The sequence below is a fragment of the Boleophthalmus pectinirostris genome, unplaced genomic scaffold (assembly GCF_026225935.1).
Source record: "Boleophthalmus pectinirostris isolate CB_2022bp ecotype Guang Dong unplaced genomic scaffold, ASM2622593v1 HiC_scaffold_3, whole genome shotgun sequence".
Lineage (NCBI taxonomy): Eukaryota > Metazoa > Chordata > Actinopteri > Gobiiformes > Gobiidae > Boleophthalmus > Boleophthalmus pectinirostris.
Genome location: NW_026571299.1, coordinates 545489 through 562988, shown reverse-complemented (window position 1 = coordinate 562988; position 17500 = coordinate 545489). Strand labels below are relative to the sequence as shown.

The 17500-nt window shown below is 47.1% G+C and overlaps 1 protein-coding gene across 1 annotated transcript in view; it reads right to left on the bottom strand.

Moving 5' to 3' along the window:
• The window catches only part of LOC110172050 (lysyl oxidase homolog 2A-like), a 67071-nt gene that overhangs the window by 43884 nt on the left and 5687 nt on the right, over positions 1-17500 (bottom strand). Inside the window, exons 2-3 of the mRNA XM_055160879.1 lie at positions 12410-12720; positions 9005-9177 (exon numbers count right to left, since the gene is read on the bottom strand). Coding sequence (XP_055016854.1) covers positions 9005-9177; positions 12410-12716 — 480 coding nt within the window. The 5' untranslated portion in view covers positions 12717-12720. The remainder of the gene's footprint in view (positions 1-9004; positions 9178-12409; positions 12721-17500) is intronic.

The window sequence follows — 17500 nt, the reverse complement described above, 5'->3', positions numbered from 1 at the left end:
CTCTTCCTCCTCCTCTCCTCTTCTCTTTCTCTCTCGTCTGAACTTTCCCCTCAAAAATCTGAGTTTGATTTTACACAAATATTTATCAGAGTTTGAAATGTTTGTGACCAGAGAACGAGAGAACGAGAGAGAGAGAGAGAGAGAGAGAGAGAGAGAGAGGAGAGAGAGAGAGAGAGAGAGGAGAGGAGAGAGGGGAGGAGGGGGAGGGGGGGAGGGGGAGGAGGGGGGGGGGGGGGGGGGGGGGAGGAGGGGGGGGGGGGGGAGGATGTACAGATGGTGGAGAAGCAGAAGCAGAAGCAGAAGCAGAAGTGATGATGGACGAACCTTTCGAAGAACAAACAGATTATATAACATCTGGACAGAGAGAGAAAAGGAGGAGGAGGAGGAGGTGTGTAAAAGACTCGTTCGTCTGTTGTAATGATCAGAGCCTGAATAAACACAACTGCATACCACAGATACACACACACACACTATACACACACACACACACACACACACACTACACACACACACACACATACACACACACACACACACACACACACACACACACACACACTTGAAACTGTACTATAACTCTTCTTCTTCTACTGCTGCTGCTACAACTGTTCTACCACTACTGCAAATACTATTACTACTACTGCTGTGGATACTACTGCAAATATTACTACAGTACTGATACTACAGTCACATGTACAACATTTATCTACAGCAACTGACTCAAAGAAACACAGTGTGTGTATGTTTATTGACGTTAAGACTTTTGAAGCCCTCGATCATAACATCCTACTGCAGAAATGAGAAAGGTGAACTGTGAGGACCTGTGCATGTGCGGCTACAAAACTATCTACAAAACCCAAACCAGTGTGTTGAAATAAATCATGAAAAATCTGCATTGTTGAAAGTAAATTGTGGAATTCCACAGGGCTCGACGCTCGGGCCAAAACTATTTATTATTTATATAAATGATTTATGTTCGGCATCAAAACTCTTCAATGATGAGACCTGCTTCTGCTGCTCAGGTGAAGACTGAAGGAACTTCTTCAGATGGTGGAGAAGGAGCTGCAGAAAATAAAAGTCTGGTTTGATTTTAATAAATTGTCGCTAAACTAAGCCTGTAACGATAATCAGTAAATCGATTAATCGTATGATCACTTTTAACAAGCTCGATAACTTTTCCAGCCACGATAAATTGTAGTTGCAGCTTGTTTGTTTTCCTCGCTCTTTCTCGCTCTCAAAGAGACTGAATGTTAGAAGGTTTCTGTCGCTCTCTGACTCTCTCGTTTAACAAGTGGAATGAACCAAATGTGCGCGTCGTCTGAGCGCAGAAACACAAGCGCCGCCGCCGTCAGAACCACAACAGTTCATCGCCGAGTGACAAAACAAGTCACGATACCGAATCAGCACGAGCGAGCGGGACACGTGTCAACAGCCGCGTGCGTCAAATGCAGCGAGCGAAACGCAAACGACGAGAAGAAACGTCTCAAACCACCAACAGTCGACATAAACCCAAAGCGACAGAACGAGCCTAGCGCCCGGGAGAACCTGAAATCCCAAAACTAAACTGACACGACACCAGACAGGACAGAGTCTCCCTCAGAGCGAAACAGGATCATGTGTCTCGGGTTCATACGAAAACTTCACGACCAAATGTCAAGTCCACAGCAGCAGCCACACAGACGAGACACAATATTCCAGTGTAAGTCAGAGACTAAAATCACTTTTAAGGACAATTTAGTCTCTGTTCAGTCTGCAGGTTTAACGCTCAATTCAGATTTTTGTGTGTGAAATCTAATGTTTTTTCGAGCTCGTTCACATTTCCAGTTAAATGTGACTTGTATGTGACTCCAGTGTGAACATTAAACGGTCCAAAAGTGTCCCACATGTGACACTGGAGACACGACGACGTCAACCGCAGCGAGCGTCTCTGTGTTTACACAAGTTGAACAAACATGGACGCAGCATCGAGCACCTGGAGATTTTAAAGTTCCTCTCGTACCGGAGCCACAACATGAACAACTGACTTGTTTTAAGGAGGAGATTGAGAAGGAGAAGGAGCAGGTTTTTGGTGGTGGTGTTTTGTGGTGAGTGGAGATGTGCTGGGTGAAGGTGGGGAGGAGAAGGAGAGTGAAGAGTCCGTTGATGGAGCAGATGTAGCAAAGGGGACTCCAGGCTGGTCTGTGGGCAGTGGAGGTGATGGGTGGTGCTGGTGGCGCTGGATGCACAGGACCCTGTCCAGGCCGGTGCCTCAGAGCGTGGAGGAGGTTTTCCGTCAACACTCTCACTCCACCTCTGCTTAGGTGTGGGCCATTTCCCTCGAACAGGTCCTTCCGTTTCCAAAAAAGATCAAAGTTCTCAATGTAGTGCAATCCTCTGGCCGCGCACACATTCAGCAGCCACGTGTTCAGCTGAAACAGTCGGGTAAATTTGTTCCTGTTCCTTAGGTCTATGTTGGGAAGAGGTCCACTGATAAATGTCTTAACCTCCACTTTATTAAGCTCCTCGAATAATTTAGTGAAATCCCTTTTCAAGACTTCACTCTGTTCCATTCTGATGTCCACTGCACCCACATGCACAATCAGCTGTTTGACCCCTTGGTGTGTTGACAAAACTTTTGGCAGGAGTTTTGTTTTCTCAGAAACAGTGTAGGTCGGGTAGCAGCATGTTAGGATTCTTCTGTGACTCACACCACTGATGCCCCGTCTCGGCACAGATTCCCGGTATGTCTGCACTCCTTTGCCAACTTTATTGTTCTTGTTTTGTGATGTCAGTACATTATCAGTTTGTACGTTAACATCAGTCTGTGACAGTGGTGAAAATCTGTTTGTTAGTTTTATTGTGGGTGATATAACGATATAACCCAGAGCGGCAGTAGTTCAGTTGGTGGAGCATTCGCCCACTGATAGTGACGTTTGTGTCTTGTTGATGACGTGTAGGTGGATGAATGTGACCTGACTGTTCACACTCAAGTCACATGTTAAAGATCAGATATGGATCAGTTTCAGGAGCACAGATCCAAGTGTCCTGGTCACATGTGAAAACATCACATCTGTGTGGTTCAGACATGAAAAGATCAGATACAGAAACATAGAGACAAAACATCTGATCTGAGTCACTTCAGGTGCAGTGTGAACGTCGCCTTTGTTACAGAGACTTAATAATCCATTTTATTTATTGCTTTGGTTGTGTTTGTTTCAGCAGTGATTTGTTCAAGTGTGTTTTTGTGAACAAGTCGTCGCTGTGAGTCAGAACCATTAGGTTAGTCATGTAAGTTTGTTTTATTTCGGCCTGTTGTTTCTGTTTGTCTTACAGTTCCTGTGTTAAAGGTTCTTTAGAAAGTAAAGTTTATCGATCATTGAGAAGATGTGTTTGCATTTTTATTCCATGGTCTTTATATTAGTTGAAATTGGTCTCAAAATGTCAATATTATCGTTTATCGCAATAAATTCTTGGTCAATTAATCGTCCTGCAAAATTTGTTATCGTTACAGGCGACGCTAAACAGAGAAAAAACTAAATTTATGATATTTGCAAAACAAAAAGTGCAAAATCATGTACGAATGATGCTCAATAATACACCACGAGAAAGAGTCTTTCAAAATACATTTTTAGGAGCAACTATAGATCATCATTTAAACTGGAAATCACACATAAATACAATTAGGAAGAAATGATCCAAAGTGATCGCAGTTATATACAAATATAGATATATCCTGGATAAAACCCGACAGAACCGACTGTACTGAGATTTGGGGCAATATTTATAAGACTAATACAAATCTAAAAAAAGACAAAAAGAGCGTCACATGATCAACTTATAACGAATCAACCAATGTGTTATTTATAAACCTTCAAACTCTGACATTTTACGATTCAGTCGACCTTTACACTCTGAAAATCATGTTCAAAGTTACAATAATCTCCTGTCAAAATCTTTACAGAACATGTTCAAAATCCGAAAGAGTCAATCTGAGCTCAGAGACACGGACACGTTTATCCAAAAGAAAATCAGAACAAACTTTATGAAATGTTGTAAATGTGTTAAAGGGCTGGAGCTGTGGAACAACTGAACTGTGCACCAAACTCTTTCACTTTATCAAGAGGTTTAAATGTTTCACTCTGCACAGAAACGTGAATTATGAGGACTTAGTTTGTGTTGTAGGACTTTGTCGTTCCATTTCTGATTTGTTTGTTTTCCTCTTGCTGTTTTTATGAAGAACTGATGTAAAGACGAAGCTCTGATAAAGGAATAAAGAGTAAAGACAGAATAAACTTAAACTTCAGCCGACACCTTTTCAGTTTGTGTGTTAATTATGTCTGTAAATTAATGTCCAAATAAACCTGTGACCCAAATAAATAAATAATAAATAAATAAATACATATTCTACTGCAAGTATAAGTACTACTACTGCAAATACTACTACATGAGCACAGATACAACACAAGAACACAACAAAAACCAAACACACACAGTTCAGATCATCACACTTCACCAAAACACCAGAGTTTTTTTTACTGTATTTTTCAGATTATAAATTTAATTTTTTTCATGTTTGTGTTTTTCCTGTGACTTAAAGATTAAATAAATCATTTCACGAGATCTGCTCCTGTTCCTCCTGAACATTTAAACATTTAAACATCGACTTATAAAGACCCTGAGAGACTGAAGACAAACGCCCCAAAAACAAGATCAGATTGTGCAGATTTGACGGAAAAACGAGACTCAACAAGAACAAGAAACTTAAGAGACGGAAGGAAAGTGAAAGAAACTCAAACTGCAACGAAGAAAAAACAAAAGCTCATCGTGGAATAAAAACTCAACGACCAGAACGAGAGGAACCGGAGCACAGCTGGAGGTTTGAGGATCGAGAGAATCTCACGTCACCAACAAAATAAACGAAGAAAATAAAAGATTTTGATGGACTTTTCTTGGTGATGTCGACGTTTCAGAACAAACACGTCCCAAAAACACACACGTCCCAAAAACACACACGTCCCAAAAACACACACGGCCCAAAAACACACACGGCCCAAAAACACACACGGCCCAAAAACACACACGGCCCAAAAACACACACGGCCCAAAAACACACACGGCCCACACACTCCAAACCAACGACCAGAAACAAAACTGAACACAACGTGACACCGGGTCGTATCAGGAACATCAGGTCGTATCAGGAGCGTCAGGTCGTATCAGGAACATCAGGTCGTATCAGGAACATCAGGTCGTATCAAGAACATGGACCAGGTTCTGATCACGTTTGACAGAACACACAGAACCAAGTGTCACAGACCAACGACAAGAGTTCTTCTGTTCTGTGGTTCTGTTGTTCTTCTGTGGTTCTGTTGTTCTCTGTTCTTCTGTTCTTCTGTTCTGTGGTTCTTCTGTGGTTCTATCGTTCTCTGTTCTTCTGTTCTTCGTTTGCTGGGAAAATATTCTGAATATTTCTGTGATGTTTTGGAAAAAAACATCTGCAAATCTGAACTTTCTGATTTCAAACAGATGTGAGGACTCAGGAAAACTTCTACTAATACTTCTGCTGATATTTTTTTGAGTACTTCTGTGAGTACTTCTGTGAGTACTTCTGTGAGTACCTCTGTGAGTACCTCTGCTGATACTTCTGTGAATACTTTTGTACTTTTCCTTCAGAAGTATTTTTGTCTCTGGTTTAAAGTTTCTGTTTGTTTTGAGTTTTTCGGACGTGACCTGAAATCACCTCAGACTCACGAGACAAACTCCTCATCAACTGTCAAGTACTACAAATACTATAACTACTACAACAACAAATACTACTACTACAACAACAAATACTACTACTACAACAACAAATACTACTACTACTACTATGACTACTGTTTACAGAATCTGGACAAAGTATTTTGTTTTGCAGTTCTGTAAAAACTCTGATGAGAAAAACACGAGACAAGAGACAGAACAAAGAAAATCCATTTCACTTTTAAACCCATAACTCAAATCTTCTCTTCATCTCATAACGACCGAGATCCAGGTCCAGGTCCAGGTCCAGGTCCAGGTCCAGGTCCAGATGTGTCCAGGTCCAGGTCCAGTGGAAAGTCCAGGGTCAGAAATCACTTTGCTTCACAGGAAACACTCAGATCTTCTCAGAAAAAAATGTGGAATTTCTGGACTCAAACGAAGCTCAGTTCACACCCAGACCCAGAACCTCAGCACCTCAGACCCACGACCCGCAGGCACAGCAGGTCCGTCAGATGAATCGAAAATTACTTGTATCAAAACTGGAAAAGTTCCACTGACAGAACCGAGCAGAACCGAGCAGAACCTTTCCTGAATGTGTTTAGAACAAACTGGAGCTGGATCAGAACAAGAGTAAGAGACAGAGACTAGAACACACACATGGACCTGGTTTAGTCCTGGTTTAGTCCTGGTTTAGTCCTGGTCTAGACCTGGACCACTGAGGGATTACACACATGTAAGGACACATGGACCAGGAACTAAACCAGGACTGAACCAGGACTAGACCAGGACTAAACCAAGACTAAACCAGGACTGAACCAGGTCTAAACCAGGACTGTGATGTGTGTGTTATATGAGTGTGTGTGTGTACATGTGTGTGTGTACATGTGTCTGTGTGTGTGTGTGTGTGTGTGTGTGTGTGTGTACATGTGTGTGTGTGTGTACATGTATGTGTGTGTGTGTGTGTGTGTACATGTGTGTGTGTGTGTACATGTGTGTGTGTGTGTGTGTGTGTGACATGTGTGTGTGTGTGTGTGTGTGTGTACATGTGTGTGTGTGTGTACATGTGTGTGTGTGTGTGTGTGTGTACATGTGTGTGTGTGTGTGTGTGTGTGTACATGTGTGTGTGTGTGTGTGTGTGTGTGTGTGTACATGTGTGTGTGTGTGTACATGTGTGTGTGTGTGTGTGTGTGTGTGTACATGTGTGTGTGTGTGTGTGTGTGTACATGTGTGTGTGTGTGTGTGTGTGTGTGTACATGTGTGTGTGTGTGTGTGTGTGTGTACATGTGTGTGTGTGTGTACATGTGTGTGTGTGTGTGTGTACATGTGTGTGTGTGTGTACATGTGTGTGTGTGTGTGTGTGTGTGTGTACATGTGTGTGTGTGTGTGTACATGTGTGTGTGTGTGTGTGTGTACATGTGTGTGTGTGTGTGTGTGTGTGTGTGTGTGTGTGTGTACATGTGTGTGTGTGTACATGTGTGTGTGTGTGTGTGTGTGACATGTGTGTGTGTGTGTGTGTGTGTGTGTGTACATGTGTGTGTGTGTACATGTGTGTGTACATGTGTGTGTGTGTACATGTGTGTGTGTGTGTACATGTGTGTGTGTGTGTACATGTTTCTGTTAAACTCATCAGTGAAAATTTAACACAAACATTTTTCACAGTCGTTAGTCGCTCCTCCAGATTCAACCTGAACTTCAACCTGCGCACACTGCCCCCTACACACACTGCCCCTACACACTGCCCCTACACACACTGCCCCTACACACACTGCCCCCTACACACACCTCCCCCGTACCCACACCTCCCCCTACACACACCGCCCCCTACACACACTGCCCCCTACACACACTGCCCCCTACACACACTGCCCCCTACACACACTGCCCCCTACACACACTCCCCTACACACACTGCCCCCTACACACACTGCCCCGTACACACACCTCCCCGTACCCACACCTCCCCCTACACACACCGCCCCCTACACACACGACCCCCTACACACACCCCCCTACACACACTGCCCCCTACACACACTACACACACTGCCCCCTACACACACTGCCCCGTACACACACACACACTGCCCTACACACACTGCCCCTACACACACTGCCCCGTACACACACCGCCCCCTACACACACCTGCACACACCTGCACACACCTACACACACCTGCACACACCTGCACACACCTGCACACACCTGCACACACCTGCACACTCCTACACACACCTGCACACACCTACACACTCCTGCACACACCTGCACACACCTGCACACACCTGCACACACCTACACACACCTACACACACCTATACACACCTACACACACCTGCACACACCTACACACACCTGCACACACCTACACACACCTACACACACCTGCACACACCTGCACACACCTGCACACACCTGCACACACCTGCACACACCTGCACACACCTACACACACCTACACACACCTACACACACCTACACACACTCCTGCACACACCTGCACACACCTGCACACTGCTCCTTTTTCAACAAACTCCTCCCACAAACAGGTGCAGCTTCACACTTCACTTCATCCACAGAAAAACTTCAACACACTGACCTGAACTTTTCACACACACACACACACACACACTCACACACACACACACACACACACACACACACACACACACATGAAGCACGACACATGAAACACAAAAAAATACAAGATACACAAAAACACACGTTTGTGTGCATTGTGCATTTGTGTATGTGTGTGCACCTCATGTTGTGCGTCTGTGTTGTGTGTTGTGTGTGTTGTGTACCTGTTGTTGTGTGTTGTGTGTTGTGTACCTGTTGTTGTGTGTTGTGTACCTGTTGTTGTGCGTTGTTGTGTGTTGTGTACCTGTTGTTGTGTGTTGTGTACCTGTTGTTGTGTGTTGTTGTGTGTTGTGTACCTGTTGTTGTGTGTTGTTGTGTGTTGTGTACCTGTTGTTGTGTGTTGTTGTGTGTTGTGTACCTGTTGTTGTGTACCTGTTGTTGTGTGTTGTGTACCTGTTGTTGTGCGTTGTTGTGTGTTGTGTACCTGTTGTTGTGCGTTGTGTACCTGTTGTTGTGTGTTGTGTACCTGTTGTTGTGTGTTGTTGTTGTTGTTGTGTACCTGTTGTTGTGTGTTGTTGTGTGTTGTGTACCTGTTGTTGTGTACCTGTTGTTGTGTGTTGTGTACCTGTTGTTGTGTGTTGTTGTGCGTTGTGTACCTGTTGTTGTGTGTTGTGTACCTGTTGTTGTGTGTTGTTGTGCGTTGTGTACCTGTTGTTGTGCGTTGTTCTTGATGAAGCTGAACCCTGCGATTCGTCTCTGGGCACAGGCCACGCCCACATCCTCCGAGTGTTTACAGTCGGACACGCCCACTCCGTTTGACTGACAGTCCAGAAGAGACGCCTCCGAGCCCGAACAGTGAACGTTGTCCAACCAGATACGACCTGGAACACGAGGAGAACACCAGGAGAACGTGAGGAGAACACCAGGAGAACGTGAGGAACACCGGGAGAACGTGAGAGAACACCGGGAGAACGTGAGGAGAACACCGGGAGAACGTGAGGAGAACACCGGGAGAACGTGAGGAGAACACCGGGAGAACGTGAGGAGAACACCGGGAGAACGTGAGGAGAACACCGGGAGAACGTGAGGAGAACACCGGGAGAACGTGAGGAGAACACCGGGAGAAGAACAGAGGAGAACACCGGAGAACGTGAGGAGAACACCGGGAGAACGTGAGGAGAACACCGGGAGAACGTGAGGAGAAACCGGAGAACGTGAGGAGAACACCGGGAGAACGTGAGGAGAACACCGGGAGAACGTGAGAGAACACCGGGAGAACGTGAGGAGAACACCGGGAGAACGTGAGGAGAACACCAGGAGAACGTGAGGAGAACACCGGGAGAACATGAGGAGAACACCGGGAGAACGTGAGGAGAACACCGGGAGAACGTGAGGAGAACACCGGGAGAACGTGAGGAGAACACCGGGAGAACGTGAGGAGAACACCGGGAGAACGTGAGGAGAACACCGGGAGAACGTGAGGAGAACACCGGGAGAACGTGAGGAGAACACCGGAGAAACGTGAGGAGAACACCGGGAGAACGTGAGGAGAACACCGGGAGAAGGAGAACGAGGAGAACACGGGAGAACGTGAGGAGAACACCGGAACGTGAGGAGAACACCGGAGAATGAGGAGAACACCGGGAGAACGTGAGGAGAACACCGGGAGAACGTGAGGAGAACACCGGGAGAACGTGAGGAGAACACCGGGAGAACGTGAGGAGAACACCGGGAGAACGGGGAGATGAGGAGAACACCGGGAGAACGTGAGGAGAACACCGGGAGAACGTGAGGAGAACACCGGGAGAACGTGAGGAGAACACCGGGAGAACGTGAGGAGAACACCGGGAGAACAAGAGGAGAACACCGGGAGAACGTGAGGAGAACACCAGGAGAACGTGAGGAGAACACCGGGAGAACATGAGAAGAACACTGGGAGAACGTGAGGAGAACACCGGGAGAACGTGAGGAGAACACCGGGAGAACGTGAGGAGAACACCGGGAGAACGTGAGGAGAACACCGGGAGAACGTGAGGAGAACACCGGGAGAACAAGAGGAGAACACCGGGAGAACGTGAGGAGAACACCGGGAGAACGTGAGGAGAACACCGGGAGAACATGAGGAGAACACCGGGAGAACATGAGGAGAACACGAGGAGAACACCAGGAGAACATGAGGAGAACACAAGGAGAACACCGGGAGAACACGAGGAGAACATGAGGAGAACACGAGGTACGATACAGATCTCCATACAGTGGGATTTTGATTTGATATATTTCAAATCGATTTGAATCGGTTCAATTAAAAATCATGTTCTAAAAGTTTTTGTTTTAATCGTCAAAACAGTGAAAATGTCAAATGTGTCGCAGAAACGAGTTTCTGAACAAAACAACAAAACTGGAACTAAAACATTGAATAAAATAAACCAAAAAATCCTACACACATAAAAATAAAACACGATATCGATACTGAATCATCACATGAAACCAAACGATATATCGATATTTAGATCTTTTGAGCAGAACTGTCTGTCAGATGTTGTGCAGCACAGGCTCCAGTCTCACTTCTTTTTCCTGGAGACAGATGTTCCTCACAAGGGTCTGAGGAACAAAGGAACGAAGGAACGAAGGAACAAAGGAACGAAGGAACAAAGGAACGAAGGAACAAAGGAGCGAAGGAGCGAAGGAACGAAGGAACGAAGGAGCGAAGGAGCGAAGGAACGAAGGAACGAAGGAGCGAAGGAACGAAGGAACGAAGGAACGAAGGAGCGAAGGAGCGAAGGAACGAAGGAACGAAGGAACGAAGGAACGAAGGAACGAAGGAGCGAAGGAGCGAAGGAGCGAAGGAACGAAGGAACGAAGGAGCGAAGGAACGAAGGAGCGAAGGAGCGAAGGAACGAAGGAACGAAGGAGCGAAGGAACGAAGGAACAAAGGAACAAAGGAACCCTCAGACTCATGAAAAACAACGAGGAGGAACATCTCACTGTGGGAGAAACACAAATGGAACAGTGTGGGTCCAGCTTGACCGTGGTCCAGATCTGGTCAGGTCCAGGTGGGTCCTGGTTGAGTTCTGGTCAGGTCCAGGTGGGTCCTGGTTGAGTTCTGGTCAGGTCCAGGTGGGTCCTGGTTGAGTTCTGGTCTTGTCTCAGGTCTGGTTGTGTTTTGTTGATAGAACGTGAGGTGTTTGTCAGATGTTTGTCAGATGTTTGTGGTGAGTCACGTCTGAAGCAGCTGAGCCCTGAGGGAGACACTTTCCACTGAACAAACACAAACAGTTTCATCACTGTCGTTTATGATCTTCACTCCACAGACAGAAGAACGAAGAACGAAGAACGAAGAACGAAGAACGACGTCACCGCAGCCTCAGCTCCAAATGAAGCTCATGGAGGCCAGCAGCAGCTTCAGCGTCTCGTCTGGAGTCAGGTTCACGTGGAGTCCAGAGTCCAGGATCGTGTTGGTGTGAGGTGAGAGTCTCAGACGTGGAAGTGCTCACAGATGTTTGAGCAGGAGCCAGAGGAACTTTGACATTTGTTTTATAGGAGGATGTTGTGTCTGTCTGTTCTGAACATCTCTGGTTTTATGATCGTCCATCTGCTTTTGTTGAACATGTTTCTCGTGTGTAAATCTCTGAGAAACATCTGAGCAGAACTGAAGAAACAAACTGATCCAGCTGATCAACGGAATTTCTCCTGTTTCACGAGTTTAGACTCGGTGTGGTCAGTGTGAGGAGGTCAGGACCTGAGGGACCTGAGGGACCCAGATGTGAGGAGAGGTGAACTGTGTGTGTGTGAAACGTGTTTGTTAAACTGAGCTGCAGCGAAAAGAAACTGAATATATTTGACTGTTTTTATTTCATACATTTAAAACAAACCAGAACTAAACCAGAACTAAACCAGAACTAAACCAGGACTAAACCAGAACTAAACCAGGACTAAACCAGGTCTAAACCAGGTCTAAACCAGGACTAAACCAGGTCTAAACCAGGACTAAACCAGGACTGAACCAGGTCTAGATCAGGTCTAAACCAGGACTAAACCAGGACTAGATCAGGTCTAGATCAGGACTAAACCAGGACTAGATCAGGACTAGACCAGGTCTAGATCAGGTCTTACCTTGTCCTTGTCCGTACTTGGCTCTGGGGGCCCAGGACTCGGCGTTGACGAAGCCCAGACCTCGACACACGACGTGGGCGGCGCTGAGGGAGAAGTCGTCATCACAAACCGTCCCCCACTCGCCCTGGAGAAACACCTCCACCCGACCCTCGTGAGGCTTCCTCCTCTCGCCGGACAAACGCAGGACCAACGACGACGACGACGAGCACGCGGGGGCCAACACCACCAGCAGAGACCACAGCAGGACAGACGGGGACACCAGGACAGACGGGGACGGGACAGACGGGGACGCCAGGACAGAGGCCATGGTTCTGTGGAGAGACAAACAGAACGTCAGGGTCTATCACAGCCACAGCAGATGTTCCACCAAACATTCTGCTGGTCCAGAAGCTCTTGGTTTGTTGGTGTTTGTTGGTGTAAAAGTTTCAGTCTCACTCTGATCTGCTCTAAATCAAACGGACCAAGACTCAAGAAAGAGCTCTAACTCAGGTCCAGACCAGAGGCAGCAGGTCCACACCAACTGTTCCAGATGCATCATGGGAGGAGAGGCTCATGATGTCATTTCCTGTTTGTGGTTTGAGTGAAGAAGACGAGGGACGAAGCTCGACCGGCGACCGGACGAGCCCCGAGTCACGATGGAGCGACAAAAAGAACCAGAACCAGAACCAGAAGAGAAGGAGGATCTGACCGTTTCACTGAAGCGACCGAGTCGAGTCGACCTGCGACGCTTCAGAAGATCAGATCAGATCAGATCAGTTCGTCCTTTATTCTCCTGTGGGAGAAGTTTGTCTTGGGACAGAGGGTCACATGTTTTATCAAAAAACAGAACAACACGACACAAAGCAGCAGATAAACAAACACCACAGAACAAAATAAATATGAGACTGAGTCTGAGCACGAGTGAAGCACCAACAAGACCTTGAAATGATTCTGAACACACAAACCCTTTACATTCTTCTCTTCTGTTCATTACTGCACATTCCCTGAGCCGATTAGAATGATGTTTCAACTGCAGTTTTACAGTTAGTGGCACAAAAGAAAGTTTGAATCTGTTCAGTTTACAGTTTGAGACTCTGAACCTTCTGCCTGACGACATCAACTCAGACTGACTGAAGAACATGGGTTTGAGTCTCTGCTCCTTCCTGCTGAACTTCTCACAGTTTCCTCAAATATTTGCTGCAGTGAGTTCGGGGCCACGCCCATGATTTGACCTGCTCTTTTAGTCAAGGTAAAAATCTGTGCTTGAAGTTTGACTGACAGGTTCATAAACCATGTTGACATGTCATAACGTCAGATAGATTCTATACATGTTTTGTAAAACATCAGCATTACGTTGGTGTCAACTCCATGTGACCGAAACCGTCTGAAAAGTAGAGACGCTGGTGATTCTTGAGCAGACAGACTGAACCTGCAGCTCCACTGGAGCTGAGGGTCAAAGAACACACCTGAGAACATAGAACATGTCACCTGCTCCATGTCCCTCCCCTGATGTTAACGGGGCCGTGGTCCCGACAGGTTTAGGGTCAAAAATCATCTTCTTTGTCTTTTCCACATTTAAGACGAGGTTTTGCTCCTCACACCAAAGCACCGCTTCATCAACTTCTGTCCTGTAGCTGATGGCGTCTGTGCTTTTACTGAGTAAACTAAGACTAGGGTCTGAAACCAGCAACTGATACTGCAGGTCCTCCAGGTCCACCAGGTCCTCCAGGTCCACCAGGTCCACCAGGTCCACCAGGTCCACCAGGTCGACCTTGGGGCTGACAGGGCCCAGTTAAAGGTTGTGACGGGCGTCGGGTCTGGAGGTTTGTGAGTCTCTGTGGGTCAGAGACTCTTAGACACCAGAGTCTGACCTCGACTCAGGGACAGGGACCCACCTGCCCCACCTGCCCACCTGCCCCACCTGCCCCACCTGCCCACCTGCCCACCTGCCCACCTGCTGCCCACCTGCCCCACCTGCCCACCTGCCCCACCTGCCCCACCTGCCCCACCTGCCCCACCTGCCCCACCTGCCCCACCTGCCCACCTGCCCCTGCCCCCCTGCCCACCTGCCCACCTGCCCACCTGCCCACCTGCCCACCCTGCCCCACCTGCCCACCTGCCCCACCTGCCCACCTGCCCACCTGCCCACCTGCCCACCTGCCCACCTGCCCACCTGCCCACCTGCCCCACCTGCCCCACCTGCCCCACCTGCCCACCTGCCCACCTGCCCACCTGCCCACCTGCCCACCTGCCCCACCTGCCCACCTGCCCCACCTGCCCACCTGCCCCACCTGCCCCACCTGCCCACCTGCCCCACCTGCCCACCTGCCCCACCTGCACCTGCCCACCTGCCCACCTGCCCCACCTGCCCACCTGCCGCCCACCTGCCCCTGCCCCACCTGCCCCACCTGCCCCACCTGCCACCTGCCCACCTGGGAGGAGCTGAGGAAGAGGAGGAGCTGAGGAAGAGGAGGAGCTGAGGAAGAGGAGGAGCATGTGGGTTTGTCTTCTCAGATGTTCTAGTCTCTGGTTCCTGAGTCTGGGGCAGAAGAACCCGTCTGGACACTTGGACAAACATCTGTAGGAGCAGGTTTGGTTTGTGTTTGAACCTAAACTTTTTTCATGACTGAGATATTTATTCTTATTTAGTTTGATTTAATATTTACTTCAAATGCAGGAGTTTGGTCACTTTAGTTGATCTTTATGGTTTATTTGTTGATTATTTGCTAAAAATAACATGATTTATTTACATTTTTATTTCCATTAATTATTATAAATGTGAATCATAAGTTTATTTAAGTCATGTTTATTTATTTGTTTTATTTTGTGTCTGTGGCAGGTGCATCATGGGAGTGAAGTGAAGTCAAACTGTTTTTTTCACTTCTGTTCAGTAAAAAGTTCTTGTATATTTTCGTTTGTCCCAGTTTCATGAATTCAGTCGTCAGTAAAGAGTTTTGTTTGTTCTGCACGTGACGTTCTCTGTGGGTTCTTTTATTTCTGAGACTTTTTAAAGGTGGAACAAGATTCACAAAACCTCAACTCTGACGTCACGAATGTTTCAAATGTTTGGACTTTACAGTTTGAGGTGAAAAGAACAAACTGGAGCCTGTGACACAAAAGAAGAATTTTACCTCCTGAAACGAACAAACAAAGAGTCAAACAAACAGAGAAAGAACCTGAGCAGAACAAAGACCAGAACGAGCCGCAGGGTCAGAGGTCACGACGACAGAAACACACCAGTCTGTAGAGAAGAGACAGTTTACTCCTCTTCCTTTTCTCCTTTTCTTCCTCCTCTTCTTGTCTTTTTCTTCTTCTTCTTCTCGCTGCATTCTTCTGAAATTGTCTGAGGTTGAGGTCAGACGTTTTAAATCACCTTTTGGATTTTTGTTTTTCTCTTAAAATAGAAACTTGAGTTTATCTGAGACTGAAACACAAAAACCACCAGCAGGGGGCGTGTCCCAAGAACAAACCACCAGCAGGGGGCGTGTCCCAAGAACAAACCACCAGCAGGGGGCGTGTCCCAAGAACAAACCACCAGCAGGGGGCGTGTCCCAAGAACAAACCACCAGCAGGGGGCGTGTCCCAAGAAGCAAACCACCAGCAGGGGGCGTGTCCCAGGGAACGTCTGAGTGTGACAGAGACGAGCACCAACTGATGATGTCACGGTGTGGAACAAAGAGAAACAAACCCAAAAGCTCCAGGGACGTTCCACACTCGGCAGTAGAACAGTTAAAGGGACGTTCCGCGCTCGGCAGTAGAACAGTTAAAGGGACGTTCCGCGCTCGGCAGTAGAACAGTTAAAGGGACGTTCCGCGCTCGGCAGTAGAACAGTTAAAGGGACGTTCCGCGCTCGGCAGTAGAACAGTTCAAGGGACGTTTGACCATCAGGAGGGTTCCAGAGTCTGATTCGTGAGCTGGTTTCACTTGGTGTAAACCGTGTGACCTGCAGCATCAGGATTGGTTCACTCGACAGGAGGCGGGACTTTATTTTATTGAACCAATCGCTGCTGTTTGGTCGTGATGTTTGTAAAGCTCCAAATCCCACAGGAAGAAGAACAAGATCAAAGTCACCAAACGTTCTCTTTGTTCTGACTTTAAATCCTCCGGGATCTGGGGAATCGTCGACAACACAGAATGTCTCGCTCTTCTCTGATTGGTCGGTGTCTGGACTCACACTTTCAGGTTTTTGCGAATCGTCAAGTTCAGAAGTGTCAAACATACGGCCCGGGGGCAGGATCCGGCCACCCAAGACCTTTAATCTGGCCCTCGGCTGATTTTTTACTCAAATATTGTAATGATATTTTCTATTAAAATCTTGTTAATTTTCTGTGGTGTTTATCACAGCAGCGTCTCCAGCGTCTCTGTACGTGGCCCCTCCCACCAGAGCAGAGTCTCTGTACGTGGCCCCTCCCACCAGAGCAGCACAAATGAAGACTTGTCTCTTTCCAAACGTCCAAAAGACGATTGTTTTGACTGTTGACCGTGACCCTCATCAGAAAAATGTCCAACATGAGAAAAGTGGAGCCGAGTGCAGGATTTTACAACAAAAATGGATTTATTCCTGTTTACAGACAAGTTCATGTTCAAACTTTGAGTTGAAATTGTATTTTTCAGGTTTAAAGTTTCAGGTTGTTCATAATATTATAATATTTAGTAAAAGAAAGAGTTCATCAATTCAAAAAGATTTGTGTAACAGATTTGTGTTTCTCTGCACAAATATTTTAATTTATTGTTATTTTTGGGGTTTATATGACATGAGTTTTTCTGATCCAGACACTTTTCAGGAGGAGGTTCAGGAGGAGGAGGAGGTTCAGGAGGAGGAGGAGGAGGAGGAGGAGGAGGTTCTGGAGGAGGAGGAGGAGGTTCAGGAGGAGGAGGAGGTTCAGGAGGAGGAGGTTCAGGAGGAGGAGGAGGTTTTCAGGAGGAGGAGGAGGAGGAGGAGGTTCAGGAGGAGGAGGTTCAGGAGGAGGAGGTTCTGGAGGAGGAGGAGGTTCAGGAGGAGGAGGAGGAGGAGTTCAGGAGGAGGAGGTTCAGGAGGAGGAGGAGGTTCAGGAGGAGGAGGAGGTTCAGGAGGAGGAGTTCAGGAGGAGGAGGAGGAGGAGGAGGAGGTTC